General features: G+C 42.9%; 1 protein-coding gene across 3 annotated transcripts in view; it reads left to right on the top strand.

Annotated features, from left to right (window-relative positions):
• ttc39c (tetratricopeptide repeat domain 39C) overlaps positions 1-17157 on the top strand; it is a 58156-nt gene extending 40999 nt beyond the window's left edge. For all 3 annotated transcript variants that reach the window (XM_033019523.1, XM_033019522.1, XM_033019525.1), the window contains 6 exons: positions 1750-1859; positions 2775-2898; positions 11100-11197; positions 12494-12598; positions 14230-14268; positions 15617-17157. In XM_033019523.1, the coding sequence (XP_032875414.1) occupies positions 1750-1859; positions 2775-2898; positions 11100-11197; positions 12494-12598; positions 14230-14268; positions 15617-15706 (566 nt within the window). In that variant the 3' untranslated portion in view covers positions 15707-17157. The remainder of the gene's footprint in view (positions 1-1749; positions 1860-2774; positions 2899-11099; positions 11198-12493; positions 12599-14229; positions 14269-15616) is intronic.

Here is a 17157-nt window from a genome sequence, read left to right as displayed (position 1 = left end):
TACTGAATTGTATGTAAAAAAGAATTTGACTGTACCTGGGTACATGTGACAATAAAGTACTATTGAACAACTTGGATATGCATGGAATGAAGGGATATGGTTCATGTGCAGGCACAGGAGATTAGTTTAATGTGGGATCATGTTCGGCACGAACATAGTGGGCCAAAGGGCCTGTTCCTGTGCTGTACTCTTTAGTATACTGTTCCATGTTTTCTGGTTGCCAGGCTGTGATTCATCGTGTGTCCCAGGGATTGATGCTTGGGCCCCAACCTTTCACGATCTGTGTCAATGGTTTGTTCGAGTTAATCAAACATTGTGTGTCAAGTTTGCTGATGACATGTCTGGGAAAATGAAGAGGAGTGATGAGAATGCAGAGGAGTTTCAGGGGGATGTGGATAAGCATAAAGAATGCGCAATAACCTGGCAGATGGAGCACAACATGGACAAAGAAAGATGAGGTTAACCAGTTTGATACGTATAAAAAAAAGATGTTGATAGGGAAGCATGGTGGCGCAGCAGTAGAGTTGCTGACTCGCAGCGTCAGAGACCTGGGTTCAATTCTGACGATGGATGCTGTCTGAACAGAGTTTATATGTTCTCTCCGTGACCATGTGGGTTTCCTCAGGGTACTCTGGTTTTCTCCACACTCCAAAGGCGTACTGGTTTGTAGGTTAACTGATTTGTAGGTAAACTGTAAATTGTCCCTGGTGTGTAGGATAGTGGCAGTAATGGAGTCATCATTGGTCAGTGTGGACTCAGTGGGCCAAAGGGCCAGTTTCCACTCTGTAACTCTAAAGTCTAAAGTAATAGATGGATATGTGTGTACATTCAAAGGGCCCTGGATATCCTTATATGCATGCTACTTAAAATCACCATGCTCGCAATTAGGAAACCAGATTGTCCAACACACGGTCACAGAGAGAACGTACAAACTCCGTACAGACAGCACCTGTAGTCTGGATCGACCCTAGGTCTCTGGCGCTGTGCCACTGTGCTGCCCCATTAGCTTTTATTTTTTATATATACCAAACTGGTTAACCTGAATCTGAACTCTGGAACAAGGGCACAAGAACAGGATGACATCCAACTCCAGACAACATTTTTAATTGAAAGATAGTCTATGATAGAATCACTCCAAGTCATCCCACGTGATCTGGTGTTAGGTGGGAAGAAGCATTATCATCTTCATAAATCTTGGTTTATGGTGCAGGGAACATTAATATTCAGATTTCTGAATGGTCCTTCCATAAGCTAGGGCACTGTCCGATTCACCCTCTACCCCATTGTGGACATTAGACTTTGTCTCTGGAACTGATGCGCTACAATGCTGAGAACTATATTCTGCACTCTGTATCTTCCCCTTTGCTCTACCTATTGTACTTGAGTTTGACTTGATTGTTTTTATGTATAGTATTATCTAATCTGGTGCAAAACAAACCTTTTCACTGTACCTCGGTACACTTGTCAACTTAAATCTATTGTTAGTAATAAAGTAATAAATTATTTGAATTTATTCGGATATAAAAAAGGGTTCTGACCCGAAACATCACCTGTCCATTTTCTCCAGAGATGCTGCCTGATCCCCTGAGTTACTCCAGCATTTTGAGTATATCTTTGGTCTAAACCTATTATTGTTAGAATGATTATATAACATTTGATTGTTTTTACACTTCCTGTGCACCCTTTGTTCTGTATGCAAAAGTTAAATACAAAAGTTTTTTAAAAACCTAAAACACTATTTTGTTGCAGTCTGCCAGGGAGCAACAAGTGAGATTGACAAGTCACAAGAAGCGTTCATAGAAGTCCAGCAGCTATTCAGAAGGAAGAATAATCAAATAGAGCAGTTTTCCTTCCGAAGGGTGAGTAACTGAAGAGCAACTTTATTTTTGTTGTAATAGAACAAGATACTGGATATTAGAAACTAATAGTGAATAATGTGCTTGAGAAAAAGTTTTAGAGACACAGTGTAGAAACAGGCCCTTCGGCCCAATGATTCCATGCCAACCAGTGGCAACCCGTTCACACACTAGTCCTATCCTACACACCAGGGGCAATTTACAGAAGCCAATGAACCAACAAACCTGTTCTTCTTTGAAATGTTGGAGGCAACCAGAGAAAACCCACGTAGTCACAGGGAGAATGTGCAAACACTGTACAGACAGCACCTGCAGTCAGGATCGAACCTGGGTCTCTGGTGCCGTGAGGCAGCAACTCTACCTCTGCGCCACCGTGGCGATGATGTACCAACTCTTATTATCCCTGCACATAAACTGTATCCCTCCTTTCTCTGCTTATCTAAAATCTCTTAAACACCACTATCTCCACCATCACCCCCGGCAGCCCATTCCAGACACCCCCATGCTTTGTGCAACAAAAAAAAACTTACCCGCAAATCTCCTTTAAACTTTGCCCCTCAGACGTTAAAGCTATGCCCTCTAGTATTTAATTTTTCCAGCCTGGGAAAAAGGTTCTGACTTTCTGATGGGCTTATTGTATCTATGCCTCTCACGATTTTACATGCTTTGAAAAATAGTTTGTGCTTATAAAAGTGATACTTCATATAATTAATATTGGGGAGCTGTAAATGGTCATCAAGTCAGGCAGCATCTATGGAGAGTGAATCAGTTTTCATCTTCACCTTGACCACATTGGATATTGCCTGACCTGCTCAGCACTTTGAATATATTCTTTTGTTTTTACTGGTATACACTGTTATCTCTATAAACATAGTAAATTACTTATTTCTCTGAATATGTTTACTTCTTTTTGTACAGGCTGAAAGATTTCAGAAGGAGAAGCCTACAAAAGATTTGTGTGTGCTTGCTGTCATTGAAGTGCTGTATTTGTGGAAAGCTCTCGCTAACTGTTCCCCTTCAAACCTTCAGCGAATGAATCAAGGTAGTCCACTACAACAGCATAGCTTTATCGGATTTGAATAAGACATAAAGCATGGTGGCGCAGCGGTAGAGTTGTTGCCTTACGGGGTTCGATCTCGACTACTGGTGCTGTCTGCACGGAGTTCTTCTCGTGACCTCCGAGATCTTCGGTTTACTCCCACACTCCAAAGACATACAGTTTTGTAGGTGTTAAGAAGGGTCTTGACCCGAAACGTCACCCATTCCTCTCCGGAGATGCTGCCTCACCCGCTGAGTTACTCCAGCATTTTGTGTGGATTTAAACCAGCATCTGCAGTTCTTTCTTACACTGGTTTGTTGGTTAATTGGCTTGGTATAAGTGTAAACTGTCCCTAGTATATGTGGGATAGTGTTAATGTGCGGAGATCGTTAGTCAGTGCGGACTCGGTGGGCCGAAGGACCTGTTTTCACACTGTATCTCTGAACTAAACATACCCTCGGAAATAGACCACTCATTCCCTCAGATCTACAAATGTCTTGGCTGTGCCCTATCTTGCCCTGTCTTGTCTTGCTTTCTGTGAAAATCCTCAATGCTACATTCCTACTACAGTGCATTTAGAAAGTATTCAGACCCCGTCACTTTTTCCACATTTTGTTACGATACAGACTTATTCTAAAATGGATTAAATTCTTTTTTTTTTTATCATCAATCTACACACAATACCCCATAATAAAAAAGCGAAAACAGGTGTTTTTTCAAAGCAATTTAAAAGAAATAACTGAAATTTAAAATAAATCACATTTACATAAGTATTCAGACCCTTCTTCTTGCGTATGGCGTGCAAAGCCTAAAGTTGTATGTCAACTTGTCCTATTTGATCTTGTTTGTGCATGTCGGGTTGATTGCATTAGTCGAAACAGGGTGCAATCTCCCACCCCATTCATTCCCTTTACTCAGTACTTTGTAGAGACACCTTTGGCAGCGATTACAGCCTCGAGTCTTCTTGGTTATGACGCTACAAGCTTGGCACACCTGTATTTGGGTAATTTCTCCCATTCTTCTCTGCTGATCCTCTCAAGCTTTGTCAGGTGGGATGGGGAGTGCGATGCACAGCTTTCAGGTCCCTCCAGAGATGTTCGATCGGGTTCAAGTCCGGTCTCTGACTGGGCCACTCAAGGACATTCACAGACTTGTCACAAATGAATGAATGCCGATTTGTCATTGTAAGCACTACAGACAACAACATTATTATTGCCACTCCATTGGTGCATAACATACAAACATAAAAACACAGGACACAATTTAAAAACAATGTTATAAAACTAGGTATCAAGATAAATAAATAATCAGTATTGCACATGGTGATAGTAAAGTGCGAGGTGGGTAGCAGCAAGGAAAAGTGCAGCATGAATAATACTCAGTGTTTTTTCATATTGAATGTGCAGATTGCTTTGGGAAGAAACTGTCTCTGAGTCTGGAGGTGTGTGTTTTGGCTGACCTGTAATGCCTGCCAGAGTGCAACAGTTCAAAAAGGTGGTGACCGGGGTGTGTGAAGCCTTTGATGATGTTAGTGGCTCTGCTGAGGTAGCGTGAGGTGACAAAGTCCTCCAGAGAGGGCAGTGGGCAGCCAGTGATTCTCTCTGCTGTTTTTACCGCTCTCTGGAGCACTTTCTTGTCTGCAGCAGAGCAGCCTGCATACCACACTGACATGCAATATGTCAGTAGACTCTCAATGGTCACCCGGTAGAAGGCCACCTGCAGCTTCTTCTCGGTGTTGTGTCTCCTGAGCACTCTCAGGAAGTGGAGTTTCTGTTGTGCTCTCTTGACAGTTGCAGTGGTGTTGGCCGACCAGGAGAGGTCCTCGGATATGAGGACTCCTCGGATTTTGAAAGTCTGCACCCTTTCCAAACATGTTCATTTATGCAGAGCGGGGCCGGGTCTGTGGCCCGTTTCCTCCTGAAGTCCAGTATTAGCTCCGTTGTCTTTGTGGTGTTCATTCTCAAGTTATTCACTGAACACCACTCTGAGAGTCGCTGTATCTCGTCCCTGTATGCTGACTGGTCCCCCCCCCCTGAGATGAGCCCGACGGCAGTTGTGTCATCAACAAATTTAGTGATGGTGTTGGACGGGTGGGCGGGTGTGAAGTCATAGGTGTATAAGGAGTAAAGGAGTGGACTCAACACACAGCCTTGAGGTGCGCCAGTGTTTAGTGTGATGGAGGAGGAAATGTGGTGGCTGGTTTTAACTCTGTGGGCGAATTGTGAGAAAGTCTTTGATCCATGTGCAGATGGAGGAGGAGAGGCCTAGGTCAAGCAGTTTACTGATTAAAATGTCTGGAATGATAGTATTGAATGCTGAGCGATAATCAATAAATAGCATCCTCACGTAGCTTTCCTGGTGTTCCAAGTGGGTCAGTGCGGTGTGAGTTGCGATGGTGTCCTCTGGATCTGTTCTCTGTAGGCAAACTGATGTGGGTCAAAGGAGGGAGGTAGGCTGGTTCTGATGTGATGCAGGACTAGTTTCTCAAAGCACTTTATAGTCACTGGTCTGTAGTCATTCAGGTCCTTAGGGACTGGCTTTTAGGGAATAGGAATGATAGTGGCTGACTTTAAGCAGGGTGGTATGATGGCTTGTGACAGGGAGATGTTAAAAATCTTTGTAAAGACCCCAGCGAGTTGGTCAGCACATGCCTGGAGTACTTTATTTTACAAAGCCACTCCTGCATTGTCTTGGCTGTGTGCTTAGTGTTGTTGTCCTGTTGGAAGGTAAACCTCCGCCCCAGTCTGAGGTCCAGAATGCTCTGGAGCAGGTTTTCATCAAGGATCTCTCTGTACTTTGCTCCGTTCATCTTTCCCTCGATCCTGACTAGTCTCCCTGTTCCTGCCGCTGAAAAACATTCCCACAGCATGATACTGCCACCACCATGAGGTATGGTATTGGCCAGGTGATGAGCGGTGCCTGGTTTCCCCCAGACTTGACGCTTGGCATTCAGGCCAAAGAGTTCAATCATAGAAACATAGAAAATAGGTGCAGGAGTAGGCCATTCGGCCCTTCGAGCCTGCACCGCCATTCAATATGATCATGGCTGATCATCCAACTCAGTATCCTGTACCTGCCTTCTCTCCATACCCCCTGATCCCTTTAGCCACAAGGGCCACATGTAACTCCCTCTTAAATATAGCCAATGAACTGGCCTCAACTACCTTCTGTGGCAGAGAATTCCAGAGATTCACCACTCTCTGTGTGAAAAATGTTTTCCTCATCTCGGTCCTAAAAGATTTCCCCCTTATCCTTAAACTGTGACCCCTTGTTCTGGACTTCCCCAACATTGGGAACAATCTTCCTGCATCTAGCCTGTCCAACCCCTTAAGAATTTTGTAAGTTTCTATAAGATCCCCCCTCAATCTTCTAAATTCTAGCGAGTACAAACCGAGTCTATCCAGCCTTTCTTCATATGAAAGTCCTGACATCTCAGGAATCAGTCTGGTGAACCTTCTCTGTACTCCCTCTATGGCAAGAATGTCTTTCCTCAGATTAGGAGACCAAAACTGTACGCAATACTCCATGTGTGGTCTCACCAAGACCCTGTACAACTGCAGTAGAACCTCCCTGCTCCTATACTCAAATCCTTTTGCTATGAATGCTAACATACCATTCGCCTTCTTCACTGCCTGCTGCACCTGCATGCCTACTTTTAATGACTGGTGTACCATGACACCCAGGTCTCGTTGCATCTCCCCCTTTCCTAATCGGCCACCATTTAGACACCAAAGTGGATAACCTCACATTTATCCACATTATACTGCATCTGCCATACATTTGCCCTAAACCCAGCCTATCCAAGTCACCTTGCAGCCTCCTAGCATCCTCCACACAGCTAACACTGCCCCCCAGCTTCGTGTCATCCGTAAACTTGGAGATGTTGCATTCAATTCCCTCGTCCAAATCATTAATATATATCGTAAATAGCTGGGGTCCCAGCACTGAGCCTTGCGGTACCCCACTAGTCACTGCCTGCCATTGTGAAAAGGACCCGTTTACTCCTACTCTTTGCTTCCTGTCTGCCAGCCAGTTCTCTATCCACATCAAATACTGAACCCCTAATACCGTGTGCTTTAAGTTTTTCTATACTAATCTCTTATGTGGGACCTTGTCGAAAGCCTTCTGAAAGTCCAGATATAACACATCCACTGGTTCTCCCTTATCCACTCTACTAGTTACATCCTCGAAAAATTCTATAAGGTTCGTCAGACAAGATTTACCTTTCATAAATCCATGCTGACTTTGTCCAATGATTTCACCACTTTCCAAATGTGCTGCTATCCCATCTTTAATAACTGATTCTAGCAGTTTCCCCACTACTGACGTTAGACTAACTGGTCTGTAATTCCCCGTTTTCTCTCTCCCACCCATTTTAAAAAGTGGGGTTACATTAGCTACCCTCCAATCCTCAGGAACTACTCCAGAATCTAAAGAGTTTTGAAAAATTATCACTAATGCATCCACTATTTCTGGGGCTACTTCCTTAAGTATTCTGGGATGCAACCTATCTGGCCCTGGAGATTTATCGGCCTTTAATCCATTCAATTTACCTAACACCACTTCCCGGCTAACCTGGATTTCACTCAGTTCCTCCATCTCATTTGACCCCCGGTCCCCTGCTATTTCCGGCAGATTATTTATGTCTTCCTTAGTGAAGACAGAACCAAAGTAGTTATTCAATTGGTCTGCCATGTCCTTGTTCCCCATGATCAATTCACCTGTTTCTAACTGCAAGGGACCTACATTTGTTTTAACTAATCTTTTTCTCTTCACATATCTATAAAAGCTTTTGCAGTCAGTTTTTATGTTCCCTGCCAGTTTTCTTTCATAATCTATTTTCCCTTTCCTAATTAAGCCCTTTGTCCTCCTCTGCTGGACTCTGAATTTCTCCCAGTCCTCTGGTAGGCTGTTTTTTCTGGCTAATTTGTACGCTTCATCTTTTGTTTTGATACTATCCCTGATTTCCCTTGTTATCCACGGATGCACTACCTTCCCTGATTTCTTTTGTTGCCAAACTGGGATGAACAATTATTGTAGTTCATCCATGCAGTCTTTAAATGCCTTCCATTGCATATCCACTGTCAACCCATTAAGAATCAATTGCCAGTCTATCTTGGCCAATTCACGTCTCATAGCCTCAAAGTTACCTTTCTTTAAGTTCAGGACCCTTGTTTCTGAATTAACAATGTCACTCTCCATCCTAATGAAGAACTCAACCATATTATGGTCACTCTTGCCCAAGGGGACACGCACAACAAGACTGCTAACTAACCCTTCCTCATTACTCAATACCCAATTTAGAATAGCCTGCTCTCTCGTTGGTTCCTCTACATGTTGGTTTAGAAAACTATCCCGCATACATTCCAAGAAATCCTCTTCCTCAGCACCCTTGCCAATTTGATTCACCCAATCTATATGTAGATTGAAGTCACCCATTATAACTGTTTTACCTTTGTTGCACGCATTTCAAATTTCCTGTTTGATGCCATCCCCAACTCCACTACTACTGTTAGGTGACCTGTACACAACTCCCACCAGCGTTTTCTGCCCCTTAGTGTTTCGCAGCTCTACCCATATCGATTCCACATCCTCCAAGCTAATGTCCTTCCTTTCTATTGCGTTAATCTGCTCTCTAACCAGCAACACTACCCCACCTCCTTTCCCTTTCTGTCTATCCCTCCTGAATATTGAATATCCCTGGATGTTCAGCTCCCAGCCTTGGTCACCCTGGAGCCATGTCTCCGTGATCACGACTATATCATAGTCTGGATCCCAACTATATCATAATCTGATTTCATCAGACCAGAAAATCTTGTTTCTCATGCCTTTTGGCCAACTCCAAGCATGTTGTCATGTGCCTTTTACTGAGGAGTAGCTTCCGTCTGACCACTCGACCATAAAGGCCTGATTGGTGGAGTGCTGCAGATATAGTTGTCCTTCTGGAAGGTTCTCCCATCTCTGCAGAGGAACTCTGGAGCTCTGTCAGAGTGACCATCGGGTTCTTGGTTACCTCCCTGACCGAGGCCCTTCTCCCCCGATTGCTCAGTTTGGCCAGGCAGCCAGCTCTATGAAGAGTCCTGGTGGTTACAAAGTTCTTCCATTTAAGAATGACGGAGGCCACTGTGCTCTTCAGGACGTGCAATGCTGCAGAAATTGTTTTATACCCTTCCCCAGATCTGTGTCTCAACACAATCCTGTCTCTGAGGTTTATGGACCATTCCTTTGTCTTCATGGCTTGGTTTTTGCTCTGACATGCACTGTCAATTGTGGGACTTTATATAGACAGGTGTGTGCCTTTCCAAATCAAGTCCAATCGATTTAATTAACCACTGGTGGACTCTAATCAAGTTGTAGAAACATCTCAAGGATAATCAATGGAAATAGCTTGAACCTAAGCTCAATTTTGAGTGTCATAGCAAAGGATCTGAATAATTATGTAAATGTGATATTTCAGTTATTTCTTTTTAATTACATTTGCAAACATTTCTAAAGACCTGTTTTCGCTTCTTCATTCTGGGGTATTGTGTGTAGATTGAGGATAAAAAATTTTTTTAATCCATTTTAAAATAAGGCTGTAACGTAAGAAAATGTGGAATAAGTGAAGGGGTCTGAATACTTTCTGAATGCACTGTATGTCGCTACTCGTATGTTCTTTACATAGAATAGTTAATGTCTGGGGCGTGTTGCCAGAGGAGATGGTAAAATCGATACAATTGTCACATTTAGGCAGACACTTAAATAGGCAAAGGCATAGGTGGAGACTGTCTTAATGCGGGCAAATGGGATTAGTGTAGATGGGCAAAAGTGTAGGCATGGATGTGGTATGACACTGGTTCAGTGGCCCATCTGGTCCTCTTCACTGTTCAATTTCTCGAATAAAGACCCAAATGTTTGCAGTAATAAATGTAATTAAGTGTTGTGACTTGTAATTTGTACACTGAGGAGATAGTGTCTTCCTCACCAGGATTCTAGTCCTTGATGAACATATCTCTCACTCACTCTCACTTCCCCCCTCCTCAGCCAAATGGAGCACAGGTGCCAGTGTCTGGCATGGTTGGTGGGGGGGAGACTACTGGTTCATGACTAAGACTAGTGAGTTGGGATAGCTCATCTTGCAAGATCTGTGCAAAACGTTGGTGGGACCACACTTGGAATACTGTGTGCACTTCTAGTTGCCCAGCTACAGCAAGGATGTCATTAAGCTGGGAAAGGTACAGAAAAGATTCACCAAGATATCGGGATCGGAAGCATTGAGTTATAGGAAGAGACAGGATAGGCTTGGCCTATTTCCCCTAAAGCATAAGAGGCCAAGACGTGGCCTTAAAATGATCAGGTGCATGAATAAAATGGATGGCCACAGTCTTTTTCCCAGGTTAGGGAAGTCTAAAACCAGAGGCCATAGTTTAATTTTGTTTAGTTTGGAGATACAGTGCAAAAACAGGCCCTCCTGCCCACCGAGTCCGCACCGACCAGCGATCCCCACACATTAATACTATTCTACACACACCAGGGACAATTTACACATACACCAAGCCAATTAACCTACAAACCTGTACATCTATGGAATATGGGAGGAAACCGAACATCTCGGAGAAAACCCACACAGGTCATGGGGTGAATGTACAAACTCGGCACAGACAGTGCCCGTAGTTGGGATTGAATCGGGTCTCCAGTGCTGCATTCGCTGTCAGCAGCAACTCTATCGCTGCGCCACCGTGACTGCCCGGTAAATGGCTGTAATGAAGCACCTCAGACCTGAAATGTTTCTGTTTTTCTTTCTACACATGCTGCTCCTGGGTAAGAGGGGAAAGGGGACCCGAGAGGCTACTTTGTATTTTGGCTTGCAATATTCTGTTGTGCTGCAGCAAGCAAGAATTTCATTGTCCTATCTGGGACACATGACAATAAACTCTCTTGACTTGACTCTTGACAATAAAGCACCATTGAACCATTGAACTCTAAAACTTTCCTATCTAAATATTTTTTAAACATTGTCATTATACCTGACTCTACTACCGCTTCTGGTAGCTTGCTTCATATACCCTCCAGCTTTTTGTGTCTATCTTCGGTTTAAACCAGCATCTGCAGTTCCTTCTTACACCCTCCTATTTATTTGTCCTTACAGTTTTAATCTGATGTTGACAGTGAGACTGGTTGTGCAGTGTAACATCTAACATGTCCTTTTTTTAAAATTTATTTAGCCTGCCAGGAAATGTCTGAGCCATTAACTATTGGGTTAAAACACCTACTCCTTGGTGCAATACACAAGTGTCTAGGAAACACCGACGGTGCTGTTGAGGTGTGTATTGTCTGGTTTCCCCAAACAACCCCACCTTTGTGTTTTAAAAGTACAATATGAAATGTTAGGGGGAAGGGGGTGGGCAATACAACAGTTCTGTATTACCTTGTGCTAAAATATAACTAAAATGGCAGCACAGAGGACTGGCCACTGTGATTATTGCAGATTATCCTGACCTCCCATCTACCGGGTGTTCAATCCTGACCTCTGGTGCTCTCTGTGTGTGGATTTTTGCACATTCTCCTGGTGATTGCGTGGGTTTTCTCCGGGTGCTCCGGTTTCCTCCCACATCCCAAAGATGTGTGGGTTTGTAGGTTAATTGTTTTCTGTAAATAAGCCCCTGGTATATAGGGAACAGATGAGAAAGTGGGATAACATAGAATTAGTGTGAACAGATGATCGATGTTCGATATAGACTTGGTGGGCCAAAGGGCCTGTTTCAATGCTATATTTCAATTCAATACAGAAGTATTTTAGACAATTATGCAATGGTATATAACAATTAGCTCAATTGCTGCTGTAGAGTTTTATTTAATGCATGTTTGCGTGCATTCTTCCACTGTTGTTTTGCTATGGGGAAAATATGGTGACATGAAAGCACTTTAGGTTTAGGTTTATTATTGTCACATCTACCAAGTTACAGTCAAAAGCGTTGTTTTGCATGATATCTGTACAGATCCGACAATACTCTCCATAAGTACAATCAGGACAAACTCAAGTATAATAAGTAGAGCGCAGGGGAAGATAAAGACTATATTGTAATATAGTTCTCAACATTTTAGCGCATCATTTCCATAGACAAAGTCCAATGTCTGCAATTGGGTAGAGGTGAATTGGACAGTACCCTAGCTCATGGAAGGACCATTCAGAAGCATGATAACAGAGGGGAAGAAGCTGTTTCTGGGTCTAGTGGTGCATGCATTCAAGTTTCTGTATATTTTGCCAGGCGGGAGCGGGGAGAAGAAGGAATGAGTGGGGTGGGACAAGTCTTTGATTATGTTGGTTGCTTTTCCGAGGAGGGTGAAGTGTAGATGGAGTCGATGGTGGGGCGTCTGGTCTGTGTGATGGACTGGGCTACATCCACAACTCTCTGCAATTTCTTGCAGTCTTGGGCAGAGCTGTTCCCAAACCAAGCTGTGATGTAAACCAGGCGCATTTTACAATCCTGGGTTAATGAATACCTTATGGAAGTACTGTGCATCCAGTGTTTAAAGATGCCACTGTTCCCTCTCCTTACAGGCATCATGCTGTTACGAATGTACTGTAACATGTCTGTTTTATCTTTTCTACCTTCAGTTCTTCCAGTTAGCTATAAAAGATGAACTAAGTCGTCAGACCAATTCTTACATACAGCCCTATGCCTGTTATGAACTGGGATGCTTATTACTGGAGAATCCAGAGGTAAGGAGGGGTTTCTGTATATCTGATCCCAGTGTCAGAATGGCAAATTACTCCAGCTCAATGTAACTGCTTCTTATTTTTTCTGATTTTTCACTTTGAAGAATTGGAGCTCATAGTTTTAAATAATTTTCCATGTGGTTATACTCATAGAGCACATAAGCAGGCCCTTCGGCCCACCTTGTCCATTCTGACCAGGTTGGCATTATGTGTTGACACAAGGAAGTGCAGATGTTGGATTTAAAAAGAGACACAAATGTTGGAGTAATTCAGTGGGTCAGGCATCTTCGCTGGAGAACACAGATCGGTCCTGAAGAAGGATCCTGACCAAACCATCACCTATCCATATCTTGCAGAGATGTTGCCAGACCCGTTGAGTTACTCCAGCACTTTGTGTCTTTTTCTAGCATTATTTGTCGATTTTATCATTTATGTTATCTATGAGCACTGTGTGTTACAGGCCTGTTATGCTGCTGTAAGTAAGAATTTCATTTTTCCATTGTTGGTGCTTAGGACAATTAAACACTGTTGACTCATGAACTCATCCTGTTAACACAAGATTTTCAGAGCCAGCATCTGCAGTTCCTTCCTACACATTTTCAGAACCAAATGGTTTTCTGGGCTCCTCTGGGGGAGAGTTTTGTTTTTTATGTACATTATTCGATAATTCCTATGTATTTTCTTTCAGTTATCCCACCCATTTCATCTCAACATTTCCAAAGAACAAATTTACTGAACTAAAAGAACAACTGCATTTTTTAAGTTTGAATGGAGTGGTGGAGCAGATCAGTTTTGAATTTGCAGACTGGTTTAACTCTGTTCCTATGTCCCCCTCTGTTCTTTCTACAAAAGTTAGATTTTGCATCTCAAGAAGGTTCTCAACCCAAAACGTCACCTATCCATGTGTAGGAAGGAAGTGCAGATACTGGTTTACACTGAAGTTGGCACTAAATGCTGGAATAAGTCAGCAGGCCAGGCAGTATACCTGGAGAAAAGGAATAGGTGACATTTTGGGTTGAGACTGAGAATCAGGGAAGATGGAATCTAGAGGTATTAAAAGATTCTTCAGACTGAGAATCAGGGAAGAGGGAATCTAGAGGTATGAAAAGATACAAAGAACAAATGAAAGAAAGGTATGAAAATAAATCCAGCAAGGATGATCAAGGAAAGGTGGGGCCCACAATGGTCCATTGTTGGCTGTGGAAAAGGTGATAACGAGGGGAACAGTGGAACTAAGCAGGGCGACAGTGAAACTAGCAGGGTGACTTGGGTAGGGAAGGATGGAGAGAGATGAAATGTAACGGTTATTTGAAATTTGAGAAATCAATATTCATACCGCTGGGCTGTAAGCTGCCAGAGCGAAACATGAGGTGTTGTTCCTCCAATCTGAGTTGGGCCTCGCTCTGACAGTGGAGGAGGCCCAGGACAGAAAGGTCAGTGTGGGAAGGGGAGAAAGTGTTGGCCACCAGGAGATTACGTAAGCAAAAGTGTTCATCGAAACAATCAATATTTTAATAGGATTTGTATTGTTCATATATGTCTTGTGTACTGTGATTGTAATTTGGGTGCACCCCAACAGTACTGAGCTTATTGGGGTGAAGAATATTGTTAATGTATGTTTTCTTCAATGGCAGATGCTGGATAAAGGCAAAGCTTTGCTCTACCAAGCCAAGGTAGGTTAGAAGATGGATTCACAACCTTACTGTATTTTTTCTTTTCATGGATGTGTTTCAGACTCGTAACACAAAGTGGCCCTTCAGCCCAACTTGTCCATGCCAACCAAGATTCCCTGTCTAAGCTAGTCCCATTCGTTCATTTGGCCCATATCCCTCTAAACCTTTCCTATCCATATACGTGGCCAAGTGTCTTTTAAATGTTGTTATAGTACTTGCCTCAACTACTTCCTCTGGCAGCTTGTTCCGTATACCCACCACCCTCTGTATGAAAATGTTGTCCTTCGGGTTCCTATTAAATCTTTCCCCTCTCACCTTAAACTTATGTACTTTGGTTCTTGATTTCCCCATCCCTGCATAAAAGACTGGATAAAACATTCTGTACATTCACTCTAACTATTCCCCTCATGATTTTATATACCTTTGTAAGATCAGGCCCCTCAGCCTCCTGTGCTTCAAGGAATAAAGTCCTAGCCTGCACAATCTCTCCCTATAACTGGTAACATCCTCGTAAATCTTCTCTGCACTGTTTCCAGCCTAATGGCATCTTGCCTGCAGTACAGCTACCAACACTGAACACATTCATAAGTTATAACATAGAATAAGGTCATTCGGTCCATCAAGTCTACTTTGACAATCTTTCCTTCTCAACTCCATTCTCCTGCCTTCTCCCCATAACCCCTGGCATCCATACTATTCAGAAATCTGTTAATCCCTGCCTTAAAAATGTCCATTGACTTGGCCTCCACAACCGTCTGTGGCAATGAATTCCACAGATTCACCACCCTCTGATTAAAGAAATTCCTCTTCATCTCGTTTCTAAAGGTACGTCCTTTTATTCTGAGGCTATGGCCTCAGGTTTGGTGGTATGCAGAATTTTGTATGTAATGTCGACATTTTGGTATCCACTCTAATTGAACATTTCCATTTGATGTAGAAAAATGATATAGTCTTATCGCATGGAAACTGGCCTTTCGGTCCAACTCGCCCACACCAGGCCAGTCATGTCAAGTCTACACTAGCCCCATCTGCCTGTATTTGGCTCATATCCTTCTAAACCTGTCCTATCCATGTACCTGTCTAAATGTTTCTTAAATGTTGCGATAGTACCTCCCTCAACTACCTCCTCCGGCAGCTCATTCCATACACGCACCACCTTTACCGTGAAATATTTACCCCTCGGGTTCCTATTAAATTTAACCCCCCACCACTCACCTTAAACCTATGTCCTCTGGTTCTCAATTCCCCTACTCTGGGCAAGGGACTCTGTGAGTCTACCCGATCTAATCTCTCATGATTTTGTACATAATTGTGTGATCCTGCACTTAATGCCTATTTTCTCCCGCAGGAGGAGTTTGCTGGGTATGACTTTGAAAACCGGCTTCACGTGCGCATCCATACCGCTTTAGCGTCTCTGAAAGAAGTTGTTCCACAGTGACATTTGCCAAACCGGAGTCCTCTTCAGTGCACATACGGTTGAACTTAAATCGATTTCTGCACTTTACGCTGTAAATGCACAGCAAAGTGGTCAGCCTGAACTCAAGAAAGGCTCCATTAGACCTAAGCATGTAGAATAGTTTTGAATGTGTAAGGATGGTTTCGCCGGCGAGTGTGAGATGCAGGAGATCTGATGCTTTACTATCGATAGTTAAACAGGGGGTGGCTTAGACGGTTCCAAGGAGTATCAAGTGGCCTTGCTCATTTTAACCCCACTTTGATTAACTCTGTAGCCCAGTTTAGATCTTAGCTGTATAGTTGAACGATGCACAGAGCCCATTCCTGTCATTGGCACTGATTCTAATGGGTTTGGTTAACGTTAGTAGGTCAGGACTGAGGGAGGATTCATGGCTTTTGCCTATTTCAGGCAGAATAAACAGCCATATAGTTACAAAATAAAATAAATAGCCATACTATTTGTTGCTCTAATCTTATTTATATTTTGCCGAGATTTTATGCCATCGTTATTTTAAAATGTGTAAAATATTGGTAGCACTTTTTAATCCCTTTTGTATCAGACCCAGAGAACAAGGGACTCTAGTTCATTTCTGCTCAGGGTCATTTGTTAATTATGAGTGTAGGATGCAGTCTTTTTTGAAATGCCTCTGAACCTCAGAAATAACTACACCAAGATGTTATTTGATCTTTCTGTGTTGGCATTCTTTTAAAAGTATCCAGATACCTCAGTTGAGGATCGGATGCAAATTGTGAAATTCATACATTTTTAAAAGTATAACTCTGGAAAACAGGGTACTGAACAAATGAAACTGCCTTGTAGCATCTCAGTGTCAAATTACCTAATTTTCCTGCGTTTTGTCATATTATGATGTTGGGTTTGTATCTATTGTTACAAACATCTTACAGGGATAAACACAATTTCATTCTGTGTTAGCTAATGCTATTGCCAAGTTATTTAAACTCCATTATCTGCAAGATGTGAACCATTGGATAGGAACATGTAACATTATCACTTGGATGTAGACACCACTTGGAAACACCACCATGATTTCTTTCAAATATATTTTTTTATAAATTATTGAACTAAGAGGCACGGTTTAAAGGCAGTGAGACCTGCGTACTCCGTCCCTGAAAGGTGCACATTTGCGTTTCTGTATATATTGCAACGTGTGTAGATTGTCCAGCTGCCATGACTATTTCGAGCGCCAAGCTTCTCTCTTAATTCCTCACGGCAGCATCATTCTACAGGCACTGGTACCTTGCCCACATTTCCAATTGGCTTGGTGCAGACCCTGGAATAGTTCTGTCAAACCAAAACTCCAAGGACTATTTGATGCTGAGCCAAATCCAAAGTGCTGGAGGAACTCAGCGGGTCAGGCAGTATCTGTGGAGGAAAATTAACAGGCGGTGTTGCTTCAGACTGAAGACGGTTCC

This window comes from Amblyraja radiata, chromosome 4 (genome assembly GCF_010909765.2).
Source record: "Amblyraja radiata isolate CabotCenter1 chromosome 4, sAmbRad1.1.pri, whole genome shotgun sequence".
In the NCBI taxonomy this organism is placed as follows: Eukaryota; Metazoa; Chordata; class Chondrichthyes; order Rajiformes; family Rajidae; genus Amblyraja; species Amblyraja radiata.
The sequence above is the reverse complement of the archived record's forward strand: the minus strand, read 5'-3'. Positions and strand labels throughout refer to the sequence as shown.